At 34.2% G+C, this 13,287-nt stretch overlaps 2 protein-coding genes across 2 annotated transcripts; one reads left to right on the forward strand and one right to left on the reverse strand.

Annotated features, from left to right (window-relative positions):
- Positions 1 to 7,191: 7,191 nt before the first annotated feature.
- On the forward strand, positions 7,192 to 8,646 carry LOC145137706 (plasmodesmata-located protein 2-like). The gene is made up of 3 exons (XM_079071849.1): positions 7,192 to 7,986; positions 8,142 to 8,264; positions 8,485 to 8,646. The coding sequence occupies exons 1-3, from the start codon at positions 7,203 to 7,205 to the stop codon at positions 8,490 to 8,492; spliced, it is 915 nt and encodes a 304-aa protein (XP_078927975.1). The 5' UTR covers positions 7,192 to 7,202; the 3' UTR covers positions 8,493 to 8,646.
- A 19-nt stretch (positions 8,647 to 8,665) lies between these two features.
- On the reverse strand, positions 8,666 to 10,166 carry LOC145137707 (putative peroxygenase 3). The gene is made up of 6 exons (XM_079071850.1): positions 9,897 to 10,166; positions 9,602 to 9,754; positions 9,432 to 9,517; positions 9,246 to 9,340; positions 9,035 to 9,160; positions 8,666 to 8,935 (listed from the first exon to the last, which is right to left on the reverse strand). The coding sequence occupies exons 1-6, from the start codon at positions 10,027 to 10,029 to the stop codon at positions 8,782 to 8,784; spliced, it is 747 nt and encodes a 248-aa protein (XP_078927976.1). The 5' UTR covers positions 10,030 to 10,166; the 3' UTR covers positions 8,666 to 8,781.
- Between the last annotated feature and the right edge of the window lie 3,121 nt (positions 10,167 to 13,287).

Consider the following 13,287-nt stretch of genomic DNA (forward strand, 5'->3'; position numbering starts at 1 on the left):
AGGAAGGAAAGTGGATGGGAGGTGTGAGTGGGAGACCATGAGAATAATCTTTTTGCTTTTGGTGGTCTTCATAATTTCCCACTAACACAAGCATCTTTTACATAATTAATATAAGAGTTTTATAAAATTTAAAGTAAAGTTTATAAAAATAGAGTTTTATAAAATTTAATGTAAAGTTTATAAAAATGGAGTTTTATAAAAGATAGGTTATCATTTGATTATAACAATCTACTTTGATTTGAAGTTTAATTATAGCATTCAAGTTTGATTCTTTTAATTTAATTAGAGCATTATACTTTGATTTGATTTTAATATGGTATCATAATTTAATTTGATTATAGTTATAACGTTGTACTATACTATGTTGCTATTAACGTCAATTTATATCGTAGTGTATGGGTTTTGATCCTATTAGCGTCAAGTAATCTTGAGTAGGGTTTATTAAATTTCCAATTGGGTTGGGTTGACCCGAATCCATTTTAGGCGGATGTCACACCCCGTCATTCAGCAAAGTATGGATGACAACCATGGATTGTTCTAGTCGGTCTGTGGAACACTAGCAGGCTCGCAACCTGTAGGTGTTAATGGACTAGAGTGTTCATTCGCTGTACTTTATTCCCCTCATGAGTGCCTTTAGGGCATGTATGGTTGGGGAAACCCCTTAGTATGTTCATCAGCTGTATGGAAAAACCATTGACATGTATTGCGGGGGGGGGGGGGGGGGGGAGGAGGTGGGTCTCCCGTGGGAAATACTGTCGATAAATAAGAGCTATGGGCTTAGCACATGGCGACGATGTGACCTCGTGCCTATTTGACATAAATTGCTGAAGGAAAGCAATGTTGTGACCCCGGTGTTTGTCTTATTTGACATATATTGCAGAGGGAAGCAATGTTGTCATCTTGTTGATTGTTTTATGTTAGGATGTCTTGTTTGACATAAATTGCTGAGGAAAGCAATGTTGTCACCCCTTGTGAAAATCCTTAGGCTAAGTCCCTTGTGATAGTTGTTTTAGGGACGTAAAGTGAGGATAATGGGAATGGGTAATTAGGGTTATTTTGGTTGATGAAATTAATAAATTTATTGATTGAGAACTTAATAAGTTTATTATTTATTGTGGTTTGAAAACCCTATATGCTCACCAGGCTTCCAAGCCTGACCCACTCAGTTTATTTGTATCACAGGTATCAATACGAAGTGCTTTACATTGAGAGATTAAAAGAGAAGTAGATCACTAGTGTAAATGAATTTAAGTTTTGTTTATGCTTATGTTTTTTTATTGACAATGACATCCCAATGGTTTAAGTGAATAAAATACATTTATTTGGAAATGATTTGATAACATATTTATTATGTTTTTCTGGGAACAAATTTCGCAACACTTTTAATCAAATGATTACTCTGAAATTATTTTAAAAGCATAAATTAAATCGGTCTTTTCTGGCCGTGAAATTGAGGATGTCACATCATAAGACATCAACTCTACACTACTCAAAAAATAAATAAAGATAGTTTGGGAAACTACTGCTCGTGCTCTGGCTGATTGTACACACTACTTCTCTGAGTTTTTCTCCTGTAAAAATTTTTGTTTCTTTGAAAAGTTTTTATGAAAATTTTCAGATACGTAGTTTGAGTTTGGAATCCCCCTAGAGTTCATCCAAATCCCACAAACCATGGTTATGATACCAACTTGTAACATCCAAATTTTCAAACCAAAATTTTAATTTTTAAACCATAGAAAAATAGCTTTCATAATAACCATCTCGGAAAAGTCATAATATCAAATACAATTTCCACATCAAAATATCAAAGTGTCCCAAAATATCTAGTAACAAAATCTCCAAGCGAATGTATACAATCAAGCCTTTGTTTTCCCGCGATCCTCAGAAGTACCTGAAACACATTTAATCAACAACTGTAAGCACAAAGCTTAGTGAGTTCCCCACGATATCACATACAACACAACACATGAAACAACTATGGGTTATCAGCAACCCTGGAGACTACCGGAAGTCCAACACATATAAACAACCCATACATAGTAATAACACTCAGACCCAACTGGTCATCGCATGTATATAAAAGCAAATATTCTACCACACAAGTAAGAATAAGTGAGGAGACTTACCTGATACTGATGACTGATAAATCTCACTCCCGAACTACTGGAACTAGACTCCGCTTAATAAACACAACAATTAACCCTAATCAATTAAGGTCATTAACCCGACTCACAAGTCCAAATCCCGCAACTACGCCCCTTAAGGGAGAAAATGCCATTTTGCCTTTCCATGGTCCAAAAACCCTCAACTTTTGACCAAAAGTCAACAAGTCAAGCACGTACGTTGGGTGTACTATCCTTACGTGAAGCATATTCAATGAACGAGATGGGCCGAGGTCAGGCCTGGCTAAGTTGGGTGTAGCCAGGAGTACGATTAGCGTATGTTGTCTGATCCCAAAATTCACTTCCTAACGTCTTAATCATCAAGACATATCTGACCTCAAGAGAATGTATTAACCCATAAAGTTCACGACTTTAAGCCTTTGCATGGCTGAAATAGGCTTAAACCTCAAAACCCTAACTTAAACCATACTTAAAACCACCAAACTCTTGCATGGACAAAAAGGGACCATCAAGCAAGCATTTTTATGACTATATATGTCCTAAAACACATAAAAGGACAACTAATATGCTATGGAGTAGGGATGAAAGTGGGTCCAAACCCGGACCGGATGGACCCGGACCCGGAAAACCCGGAACCGGTTAACGGGATTTAGTAGAACCGGAAACCGGACCGGTATATAGGAACCAGTTCTTGTTCGATTCCGAGTACGGTACCGGGTAAAGTGGGTCTAGAATCGGAAAACCCGTATACATCAAAGTGGGTAGGTTGGAACCGAATAAAGTAGGGATGAGCATCGGAACCGGGTACCTGCTTTCGAAACCGGAACCGCCTCGGAACTGCTGGTTCCGAAACCGGAACCGCCTTAAGCAATTCCAGTTCCGATTCCTAAAGTTTTGTTACCGCCTTAAGCGGTTCCGGTTCCGGTTCTTATTTTTTTTGGAACCGCTACCCGCTGGGTACCCACCGAAACCGGTTTTTATATATATATATATATATATATATATATATATATATATATATATATATATATATATATATATATATATATATTACACTAGAAACCTTCATATTTAACATGTTTCGTTGGAATTCGAGTGATTAAATTAAAGTCATCTTTTTCTACCTACGAATAATATATTTATAATATTACATATGTTGTAACTTATGTTTGTTTATATGAAAGCCAGTGGCAATTATAAAAAGAATTAATAGTCACTTACAGATTTAAGCAAAATTATATGTAAATGGAAAGTAAATGAGAAAAGTGTAAGCGAAGAAGGAATAAAGAAAAGTTTCTTTCATTCTTCCTATCCCACATCGATTGTGGGAAGGAAAAAAGAGGAACACCACTTCCTATAAAACGGAAGGCTTGCAAAGCAAGCAGGAGGAAAAGACCTTGATAATTTGACTAGGTGTGTCTCCCTTTTGTGGGCTGCCGAGTGGCCTTTTATAAGTTGGACGCATTTAGCGGGATCAAACCGTATTTTGTAATTTGTGTAAAAGGTTCAAACCGTTATTTTGGATAAAAAAAATTAGAAGTATTTATAAACTGGGTACCCGGTTTATAACTGCTTCCAACCGGTTCCGGGACCGGTTCTTAAATCAAAAGAACTGGTGTAGGCGGTTCCGGTTCCAATATTTTTGGAACCGATGGTTCTGGTTCCGGTTCCTATCAATTTGGCCGGGTACCCGCTTTTGCTCATCCCTAGAATAAAGTGGGTTTAGAATCGGAAAAACAGGAATTTTTTGTAATTACTTACTACTTAGTGGGTTGAACTTTGAAAATTTTCATATTGATATCCCAATTTTGGGGGACTGTAATTCATTGAATATGAAACGAAGAATGACAAAATTATAGTTTAAAATCATGTACAAACTCTAAACTACACTCTTGAAAAAACAGCATGTCAATCCGACTTTAAATGAATGAGATATTCATGTGTTAACATTTTCACAGAATACAAAGTACAAAAACAAATAGCTGAAAAGTTGAAAATTTTCAGTTTTGATATCCCGACTTTGGGGACTGTAAATCATTGAATATTAAACCAAAAATGACGAAATTATAGTCTAAACTCATGTAGAAACTCTAAACTACAAGTTGAAAAAATCATATGTTAATCCGACTTCAAACGAATTAGATATGCATGTTTTAAAACTTTCACAGAATACAAAAAAACTGAAAAACTAAAAACTTTCAGCTTTGATATCTCGACTTTGGGGGACTGTAAGTCAATGAATATAAAACTAAAATTGGAAAATTTATAGTCTAAAATCATGTACAAACTCTAAAAAAGACATTGGAAAAAACCGCATGTCAATCGGAGTTAAAACGAATGAGATATGCATCTTTTAAACGTTTCAGAAAAACCGGTTCCGGCCCTAAAAGTGGTTCCGGTTCCTAACACCGGTTCCGGTTTTTAGACCCGGTTTACCCGGACCCGATGGACCCAAACCCGGATTACCCGGAACCCAGATAAAGCCAATTTTTAAACCCGGAACCGAAACCGGTTCTATATATTCCGGTTCTAACGGTTTCGGTTCCGATCCGATTCCGGTTCCGGTCTGATTTTCCGGTTCTAAATCTCATCCCTACTATGGAGTACACCATACTCAAAAAAATCCATGCTTGGGACAAAAAGTTCATATATAACCTTTTTAGGAGACCTAGAAAGAAAAGCGCCAATGTATAAACTTTATACCTTTTGAAGATGCACAAGGTGAAGTAGAAGCTGGATCCAAAGACTGGAATGCACCACCTTCCCCTCCAAGAACTTCCATCTCTACCAAGAATGCTCAAGAATCACAAACAAGCTCCAAAATCTCACTCACAAGGCTAGGGTTTGATCTCTAGGGTTTAGAGGGAATGGAGGCTGGCTAATAAATGTCCAAGGGTGGTATAATGTGTTTAAATAGGGGTCACACCCAAAGATTAGGGTTTAGGAACACCACCGAGTACGCCCGACGTACTCACATGTACGCCCAACGTACTCCCTCCGCCGCATTGACCCTCCTTGCTGACTTACGTCCGATGTACTAGGCTCGTACGCCCAACGTAAGTGACCACAATGCAACCATTTAACAAGCCAATTGTTAAAATAGAAATACCTGATAACGGATGTTACACCAACATTTAATTCTTTTTGTCATAGAGAAAATATGTATCGTTATTTATTTTATTTATATTTTAATTATTATTTAATTTATTTTATATTCAATAATTTAATTTATTAAGTTAGTTTATATTATAATGTCTAAATAATAATAAAAAGTATTTAAATCTTAATAAATATTTTAAAACGATTACATTTTATTTATTATAATACAACCCTTGCAGCGATATTAAAATAAAATACAATATGTAATAAAATTTATATTTTTGTAATCATACTTTTTATTTAATGTATTATTCGTAATTTTTAATTTCTAACTTGTAATCTTTAATCAGTAATTTGTAATTTGTAACTTTTATTTTTATTTAATGTAGTATTCTAGTTTTACATATTAATATTATTTATAAAAATATATAATAAAATGCTGATGTGATAATCCATTAAAATTTAATAGTTTAATGGAGTGTAGAGTTTAATAGATAAAACGATATAGTCAGTGGAATGTTGATGTGACAATCCATTAAACTCTTAAGAGTTCAATGCATTGTAGATGATTTTATTGGAGGTGGTCTTGTTGCTTGAAGACGATGAAGAATGTCAAAAAAAATCTCACAATGATGAATATGAAAGTTTGCAGGGGAGGTCTTTGAGCACTATCGCCCTCTCTTTTCTCCTTTTCAACCCAAAAGACCACCCCTATCTAATCATTCCTCATCCTTGTTCCTTTCATATGGAGTGGGTTCGAAATCCCCCTAATGAAAAAAGACAACGATGGCGAAGATCGTAGGCGACATACACAAACAAACTCCAGAGAACCCCTTCGTCGGAGATTTTGCTTACAACCTTTTTTAAATCTATTTTTGGCATTTTCTCTCGTTGTGCTTGTTGGATATTTCATGGGAGGTGATTACCATAAATGTATTAGGGATTTGTTATGGTGGTGTTGGTCAGAAATTTTCACCGAACATCCTTTATTGAGCATAATATGTTCGGTGATATGCAAGAACACCAAAAGCTCAAGTGATTTGCATTACTTGCAGGTGCATGGGGAGTTGAAGACGACGAAGAGATTTACAAAACAACAAAAAAAATTCAGTGTTAATGTTTTCAAAAGGTTCTTTGTCAAAGTTTCAAACTGATTTACGATAGTTTTCAATTTCCAAATAAACCAAACAAAGGAAGAATAGTCACACTAACAAGATAATTTTTTTTTCATAATTAAAATTAGTTCTACTATGTTTTGATAAATATATTGAAAAGTACAAAATAATGGTGATTTTGGTCTACGAAATCCAAGATTTGCACCTCCCTGTGCGCATGTAGGACTTGAAGTAAACCACAAACATAAGCTTGTAAGTTTTTCATGTATTCAAGCTTATAAACTTAGTTAGTTTTGTCATTCTACCAATGTGAGACTCATTCCCACATTCATCTATTTTGTTAACTTTATTCTCAAATCCACAGTCTTTGAGTATCGATATCTCATTCATATACTCCATTTTTGTCATATAATATATATCATTTCGAAGTTCTTATGGAAGAGAACACAAATCCTCAAAGTTAATTATATATACAAGATATGTATATATATTTATATATGTCCAAAATTAGTAAAAATATAAATATTTATACTAAATTTTCCCAACATATTTAACAAGTTTTAATTTATTTATAAAAAAATACATATACAAATCAACCTGTTTATTTTAAACCGTTATAGCATTATTAAAATTTCGATTTAAATTTTGAAGTCATTTATAAACAATTTATTATAAACAATTACTAATTCATCTTAACAATCACCATCTCTAATTGACCGAGTTATGTCAAAAGTATCAAAAAAAAAATAGTTGGATTTGGGTGAGAAAACATACATAAAATCATCAAACTCCACCAACCATAACTTTGTATTTTACCCTAGCAAAGCAAATTTGATTTAAGAATACGTCAAATCACACCATTCCAATGGTTCCAAAACAACGAAAAATCCTTCATTTTACCTCAACAATACTCCTCAACTTTACCTTACTCATCTTAGTTTCATCAAATCCCGATACTACTTCACACCATACTGAATTCATTTACAAGAAATGTCGAAACCAAACTCACCTTCCCCAAAAATTAGCGTCATCCCTAATCCAAGAACTTGTTGAAAAATCGTCAAACTCCAAGTTTTACCAAACAACCACCGGTGACGACACATTTGCAATCTTCGGTGCTTTCGAATGTCGACACGACCTCACAAACACTGATTGCCATGATTGCGTAGTGAACACTCTCCCAAGATTATCATGTGGGTCAGATTTTCTCACTCGGGTTCAACTCAAAGGTTGCTATATAAGCTTAGAGCCCGAGCCAAACATTCCTGATCCTGAAAGTGGCAGGATTGATAATAGGGTTTTGATCGGTTTTCAAAAAGATGACTTGCAACACAAGAAATGCGGCGAGAGGAGAGTAGGGTTAGAGGGCTTGGAGGAAGTTAGGGACGCAGCTTTTGAGGCGATTGCGAGGTGTATAATAAGTAGTGGAGATAGGCACTGTGAAATGAGCCATGAGTGGATGCATGTGGTGGCCCAGTGTGACATGAGTTTGGAAGGGTGTCAGTGTGGGAAATGTATTAGTAATGCGTTTCAAGTAGCTCAAGATGAATGTTGGGGATCTGATTCCGGGGAGGTTTATCTCACGAATTGCTTTATTAGTTTTAGCGATGATCAACCTACCACCAATGGCGGAGGGAATTATTCTCAAGGTATCGTGGTTACATATGTTTAAGTTTTTTTAAATTCTCAATTAGCCACATAATCAAAGATTAGTAACATCTTTTGAGTGTTGCATGGCTTTTTTTTGTAGTATGATCAATGATGTATATATAAAATTTTTAAATATTGTTCATTTTTTGTACAGGAAGCAGTATAGGAGGTAGTTCAGCGAAGGTGGTTGCAATGGTGGTGGGTATAGGTGTCGCTTTAGCTCTATTATTTGCCCTTTGCTATTGCATTAGATCTTCGAAAAGAAAACATGGCGACGGTTAGTTTATTCTAATGTGTTTGTCACTACTATTTTTTTATGAAAAATTAGATGAAACTTAGTTTTAAAAAAATAACTGCAATTTAGTTTGAAACATCAACAACATTAATTCATAAAGTTTAATGATCATGAATGAATCTGTAAATATATACGTTGTATTCCTGCCAAAGTTTTCTTGACGGATTGTAATTAAATAACCTATTTGTAACTTTTGGTGCAGATTGGTGAGAAGATAGATACCGGATATTCATTAAAAAAATTGCATGATTGTATATTATTTAGTGGATTTGAACGTAATTATTTTGTATGATTTTGTATAAGATGTTATAAAACACCAATTATATAATTGTTTCCAAGATTTATATATTAGTTAATCGATAAATAGTCATAATACGCAAAAGTAGAATAAAATCATAACGAAAAAAACTACATTTTGACGTTTCAAAACCTAATAAAATCATCCTAAACATACAAATATCGATCGGAAATATTATTATTGGAAGAAAAGCTTAATTAATTAGTCATTTTTATCAACATAACCCTTTTGCATTTTTGCACAAAACTCAAACAAGCTTCCATCAAAGCACCTTCTTACGGATTCTTTCGATAAAAATCCTTCTGTATCCTTGGCAAGCATATAAAGTACTCCCCATTCCAACTTGCTTGCAATCCTATATAAAAAGTGTCATAATTCAAAAGGCTACGAGTGTCGCTAAAAAGAAGAAAATCCGTCGCTAATTAATGAGGTTTTAGGGAGATAGATACAATACCAGCCAAAGAAATCGAAGGCATTGCGATTTGCATCTGTCATTTGCCAGAGTTCTTTGAAGGAGAGCTTGTCTGCCTTTGTTTGAGCATATTTGCTGAAAATGTTCTCGAAGTTTGCTGGAACATATCTACCAGAATATGGTTTGTAATTAATATCAGTTTGATTTGATGAAGAAAAGAAAAGGAAAACGAGATTTGTTAATTGTAATGCACCTTCCTTCGGTGTCATAAGTTGCAGAATCACTTCCATGCTTGCACTTGTGTATGTTTTCTATGTAAATCGGGAAGTGAGGTGATGGTAACCAAGTCTATGACAAGAGAAATTCGATCAATTAAACCATGTTTTGAAGATACATTACAGAAAGAAAACTGATAGAGAAATAGTAATTGACAACTTACAGGAAGAGTAGCGTAACTCATAGCTCCATGAATAAGCATGGCGAAGAACAAACAAGCAACAACATTGAATCCGATGTCACGAAATCCTGATAAATAATGGTATTAATCAATTTTGTTCACAAAATCATAAACTGAAGATGAAAATGGTATGTAGAGGAGAGATTGCATGCCCTTGAAAGTTTCCGAGGGGTAGATGATGCCATTATCGTCTTGATCAAAGAAAGCTACATGCTGTTGAAGAACTGACATGTTATGGTGCTTGTGATATCCCCATGACCCATCCACGTTATACCAATCTGGTGCAGCCATAGCTCGAGCCAAATCTGAAGAACAAACAAGCCACGGATTTCATCCCAAATCATTCAAATACGCATTTGATCGCAAAATTGAACTACCGACTCCGATTTGATCTCAAATCAAACTTGGATCTTTCAAATTGCACAAAAAATTGAAGTAATAACATACAAGGTTTAGCGAGTTTAACATCGAGATCAGATCGGACTTTTCTCTTTAAAGTAAGGGGAGCCTTATCGGCGACGGTTAGCATTGAGTCAGCCGACGCCTTCATCGCCTGATTTCCGCCTCCATTGTCTCCCATCTCACTGCTCTCCTCTCGATTAAGATCGGGGGAGTCTGTAAGCTGATCGAATTGCTGAAAATTCTTACAGTTTTAATGTGGTTTTTGCGTTGGAATGGGAGGAGTTGTTCGTGTGATTTTGAAGATTTCACTTGGAGATCATATGCTCCGAATCCTATTTTCATGGTGTCATGGACCTCTGGTTTTACTCGCTTCTTTTTCATTATTTTCATAAAAAACTCTATATTCTGAATTTTTTTCTTTTTATACAAAAAAGACTCAATTTTTATATGTTATTTGTTATTTTAGACCCTAACAGATCACCAATAGGTAAATTAGGTATTTTTGTTTCATAAAAGACTCTATTTTTAGACCTAAAATATTTTTTTTTCAAAATAAACTTTAAAATTGGTTATAATCTTCAAAACCAAATATATAAGGTACTTCTTGACAAAAGAAAGTATACATGTATGCACTAAAAATATTATCTAATCTATTATCTTTTGAACGAATATAACCTAAAAGAATTGCAAAATTTTATTTTTGTCTAAAAGATATAATTAAACTTTATATTAGATATATAGTATATTATTAAACTTGATATATTGTTTATAGAAAATGTTATTATTACCGTTAATAAAAAGTTTGATGTTAATTTGATATTTTTTGGTAACATGGATAATACATGGCTAAGAAGAATCTTTTAGCATAATAACAAATTTTTTTATTTGTAGAAAAAAAATACCATATAATCTAACAAACTGTATACAAAATAATTTTTTTAGTTTGTCTATTATACTTATTTTGTGAGTTTGGACATATTTCCCTCTCTCACTTTTCTATATTATTTTTTTGGCCAAATTTTTTAATCAATTTTTTAGAACAGTAAACAAACGCACTCACTATCATACTCCTAAACCAAAGCCATAAATATTTTGTAGCATTAGCCCATTATTAAATAATATGTTATAATTATATCAAATAAATACATAAAAATATTAATCCTAAACATTCGTATTAGTTTTGTTTAGATATATGAGATTTAAGTTTAAGACTTTCTTAAAAAAATGTTAACATTACATATGAATACATAAAACTATATTTTGGGAATGAAACCATTTGAGCATAAGTTGAAAATCCAAATAACAAGAATGATACCGCACACTTAAATATCAAAATACGATGGTTGACATTATTAACAATGGTTGGAATGTGGTGAATGAGCAAAACTGACAAAACTATGAAATTTTGTTGTACATAAAAGAATAATTGAATAGTTGGCCTACTACCTCATTTTAATAATCTATCTTATGTATAGATGATGTTTAGATCAATACATGGTGTTTGTATATTACTGTTATTAATTCTTAAGGATAATCATAATAATTGCCAAAATAAAATTTAGGATTTCATTTTAATTTGAAAGGATATAATCACGTTTTTATGCATGAACGAAGTTAATGTGACAACCCGAAATTTTCATTTGTATAAACTTCGCAGTCAAGCACGTCAAATAATGGTCAAATTCATCTCAATACATTTTTGGCCGGTTTTAAGTCCGTTTGAGTATTTTATTTTAATTTTTCGTCAAACGAACAAATAAATGGAAGTATATTTTAGAGGTTGTCGTGCATCACGTAAATCTCAAAACTCCAAGAGTTTGGAGTTTACGGCCCCAAACCTGGAGTTTACGGCCGTAAACTCTAAAGAGTATAAATATGACACTTAGTCATTTTTGACTCATTTTTCACTTCCTAGTTCAAGAACACCCAAGTTTTTCTCTCAAGTATCATATCACTTTCCGTCAAATCCGCCAAAAATGTAAGTGTTTTCTTCCTAAATTCGAACATGCAACACTTAATCTAGTGTTTTTACATCATTTCATCCATGGATTCTTCATCTTTTCTTAGATCTTCAAGTGTTCTTCAAAACACCAAGAACACACACTAGTGTTTTTGGCCCTTAAACACCCATTCGAGCTTCCTATAAGTAAGTACACTCCTCCTAACTAGTTGTTCGCTTATAATACATGTTAAACCTTTGAAGAACATCAAAATCCCCAAGGTTATATGTGTTTACGGTTCAAGGAGATCTCCCAGAACCGTAAACACCTTCAAATGGTGTTTAAGTGCCCCTAACACCTTCCATGGCTTGTATAAAGGACTAGAACCTTGCATGCATAAGCTAGAAACACCAAAACACGAGATGGTTGGATAAACATGAGTTTACGGCCGTAAACTCATGGGTTTAAGACCGTAAACACATGTGTTTACGACCGTAAACTCCCAAGGAGTGGTCCAAGGACCATAAACTCCAAAGAAGGGCCATTTCAAGCCCTAGTCACTTCCTAAGCCTTGGATTCGAGTCTAGCTTACTTCCTTGGGTGGTGTAGGACCTTAAAACGCCCAATGACACCATTGCCATGAGTTTACGGCCGTAAACTCATGGGGGAAATGGTCCCATAACCGTAAACCCATATGGTGCTACCATATGGGGAGTAAACTCCAATGTGAGGCCATACTCTCTTAAGATGCAACCCTTAGCACTCCTAGCACTTGAAACAAAGTGTTTTCATGTAATTGAGTGTCTTTAATTGCTTAATTAGTTATTAAATGACTAATTAGATACATAAATGTATCATTGCATGCTCAATAGGATCCGCGTGTGTGTTCAAGTCCTCACTTGACACTTAGCATCCTATAACACCCGTTCATCCGAATCACCCACTTCAGGTGAGTTCATACCCCTTAATCAACCTTTTTAAATGATTTTAAATGCTTTTATGGGGGGGAATACAAGTTGAACTATAAAGTTATTATATCAACCATATGTGATTAATAACTGTATAGCAAAAAGATTTATGCGTGTTAAACTGTTTTATCCAGCTAAAGGTTTCCAAATTTTGTTTTCAAATCTCTTTTAAAGTACCAAAATCTCTTTAAATTACCAAGCTTTTATCAATGTCTTTTAAACTTATATTCTTGATAGAATCATGTCTATATAAATATAGTTATATAAGTAGGGTTTGAAGGACTTAGGACTGATAACCCGCTTTATTTCCTGTTCCTTGTTTGGTTGTGGACTTAGAGCATCCGGTTATTTGTCCGAGTGTCGTTGAAGTCCTAGTTATATATTATGTATATCTGGTTAGATGTTAATACTCTTATTCCAGTTCAACACCTTTGGGTAGCAAAGGCATCTAGATAACCTCTCGAGTAAACTATAATATGTATAGTTTAGAAACCAACCATGACTTTCATGAAGGAGAACTTAGTTATA

The sequence above is a fragment of the Lactuca virosa genome, chromosome 9 (genome assembly GCF_052849685.1).
Source record: "Lactuca virosa cultivar CGN04683 chromosome 9, Lactuca_virosa_CGN04683_v6, whole genome shotgun sequence".
NCBI lineage: Eukaryota > Viridiplantae > Streptophyta > Magnoliopsida > Asterales > Asteraceae > Lactuca > Lactuca virosa.